Here is a 1665-nt window from a genome sequence, read left to right on the forward strand (position 1 = left end):
ATACATATTCAAATTTTGTAAATATCCTTTTTTACTATTTTTCATCAAACACAAACTTTTACCTTAATAAAAAAAATAAAATTATTAAGATAAAATTATAATTTTAATGAAAAAAAACCAGAAGTATAGAAATTTTGTTTCGATCAAAATCCTCCAAGTCGGGTCCGATGTAAGAGACACAATACATCTCTTGCACAGGATCGGGCCCATCATTCATTCTCCATTATCCGTGCCACGACGACGTTTCCTCAAACTTCCGACACACATACCCCTACCGAAAAAAGCCCTTCCACTTGAGTTTCTTCACCTAAGCACCGACACTTTAACAGCACTTTCTCCGTCCCACTTCCCAAACAATGACACGTGTAAACCCACCACCCAACCTCCACGGCAAAGCCGGGTTGCACGGACTTCTTATGCATCCTGCGGTAATGAAGAGAATCTCATTCTGTTTCTAACAGAACTACTACCTGACCCAAATTCACATTATCATCAAAATACTGCCATATCCAGCTGGCACTCAACCGCAACCCGAGACGCAGTAACGGTCCCAAAGTCCAGCTGTATTCCAACACCCGGCGCACCCACTGCTATCCTACGCCGTACCACAAACCCTCACTCCACTTCCCCTCTCCCTTTCTTTTGCTTCCGCGGACAGAGAATTGGTAATACAAATAGTAGTAAAATGATAACAAATTAACAGGCAAAATAACATATGCTAAGATCCAAGAGGATTAAATTAATTTTCATTTTATTTTTCCTGAGCGAAAAGAAAAGCAATTCAAATATACAGCAGGAACAAGAATATATATATAGAGAGAGAGAACAGAGGGAAGGATCACGTGGGAGTGAATTGAGTGTAGGCTTAAAAATCGGCGAGTTTCCTGTGAAGCCGAGATTTCGGTATTTGCTGCAAACTACGGAGGCTTCGGATCGCCAAAACATCGCCTCTTTTTACATCCATGTAATGCCCTATGTCGACACCAATCTTCGCCGCGGAATCTACAACAAAAACGGATCAATAAAAATAATTAAACAAGAAACAGAAGAAAGAAAAAGTTGGAATATGCATTGTGGTAGTACGCACCTAAATGATGGATTGGCAAACGGTTGAATGGAGTGAAATGATTCAAGTCTGATGGAGAGGGAGTGTGAGAGGAGAGGTAGAGGATGAAGAAGCAGAGGAGAGTGAGGAGTGGAATGAGGTGGATGAACTTGTGAGGAGGAGAAGGGGGAGAGGAGAGACGGTGAGGCTTGGGAGCATCGTCGTCAGTGACGACGGTGTCTTCCTTTGGGTGGAGCTTGGAAGCTGGTGAGCCTAAAGACTGTCTCTGCATCGTCTCGTGTCACAAATACACAAAGCGGCTGCTACAAAGGGAATGGGATAGAGACGCTGAGTGTTTGTTGTCTAGACTCTAGACTCAATTTTATGCATTTTCTTTTTTTTCTTAAATGCGAGATTTACTCTCGTGATCTGATTTATGCTTCGTATCCTATGCTAATTGATTGCTGAGTTTGCTTGTCCTTCTTTACCCTTTTTCCGCTGTTTCCTTAACTTTTACTCTCTTTCATGATTTTTTCTTTTTCGCATTTTATAAATTCCCCTGTTTTCTTTTCTTTGTTTTTATGTCATTTTTTTTACTTATCTGTGGTTGTTTGTATGCT

The 1665-nt window shown here is 40.9% G+C and overlaps 1 protein-coding gene across 1 annotated transcript; it reads right to left on the reverse strand.

The window, feature by feature from the left end:
* Positions 1–538: 538 nt before the first annotated feature.
* Positions 539–1408, reverse strand: LOC113869829. The gene is made up of 2 exons (XM_027506322.1): positions 1088–1408; positions 539–1002 (listed from the first exon to the last, which is right to left on the reverse strand). The coding sequence occupies exons 1-2, from the start codon at positions 1335–1337 to the stop codon at positions 866–868; spliced, it is 387 nt and encodes a 128-aa protein (XP_027362123.1). The 5' UTR covers positions 1338–1408; the 3' UTR covers positions 539–865.
* Between the last annotated feature and the right edge of the window lie 257 nt (positions 1409–1665).

Source organism: Abrus precatorius, unplaced genomic scaffold (genome assembly GCF_003935025.1).
Source record: "Abrus precatorius isolate BTA unplaced genomic scaffold, Abrus_2018 Scaffold6, whole genome shotgun sequence".
Classification (NCBI taxonomy): domain Eukaryota; kingdom Viridiplantae; phylum Streptophyta; class Magnoliopsida; order Fabales; family Fabaceae; genus Abrus; species Abrus precatorius.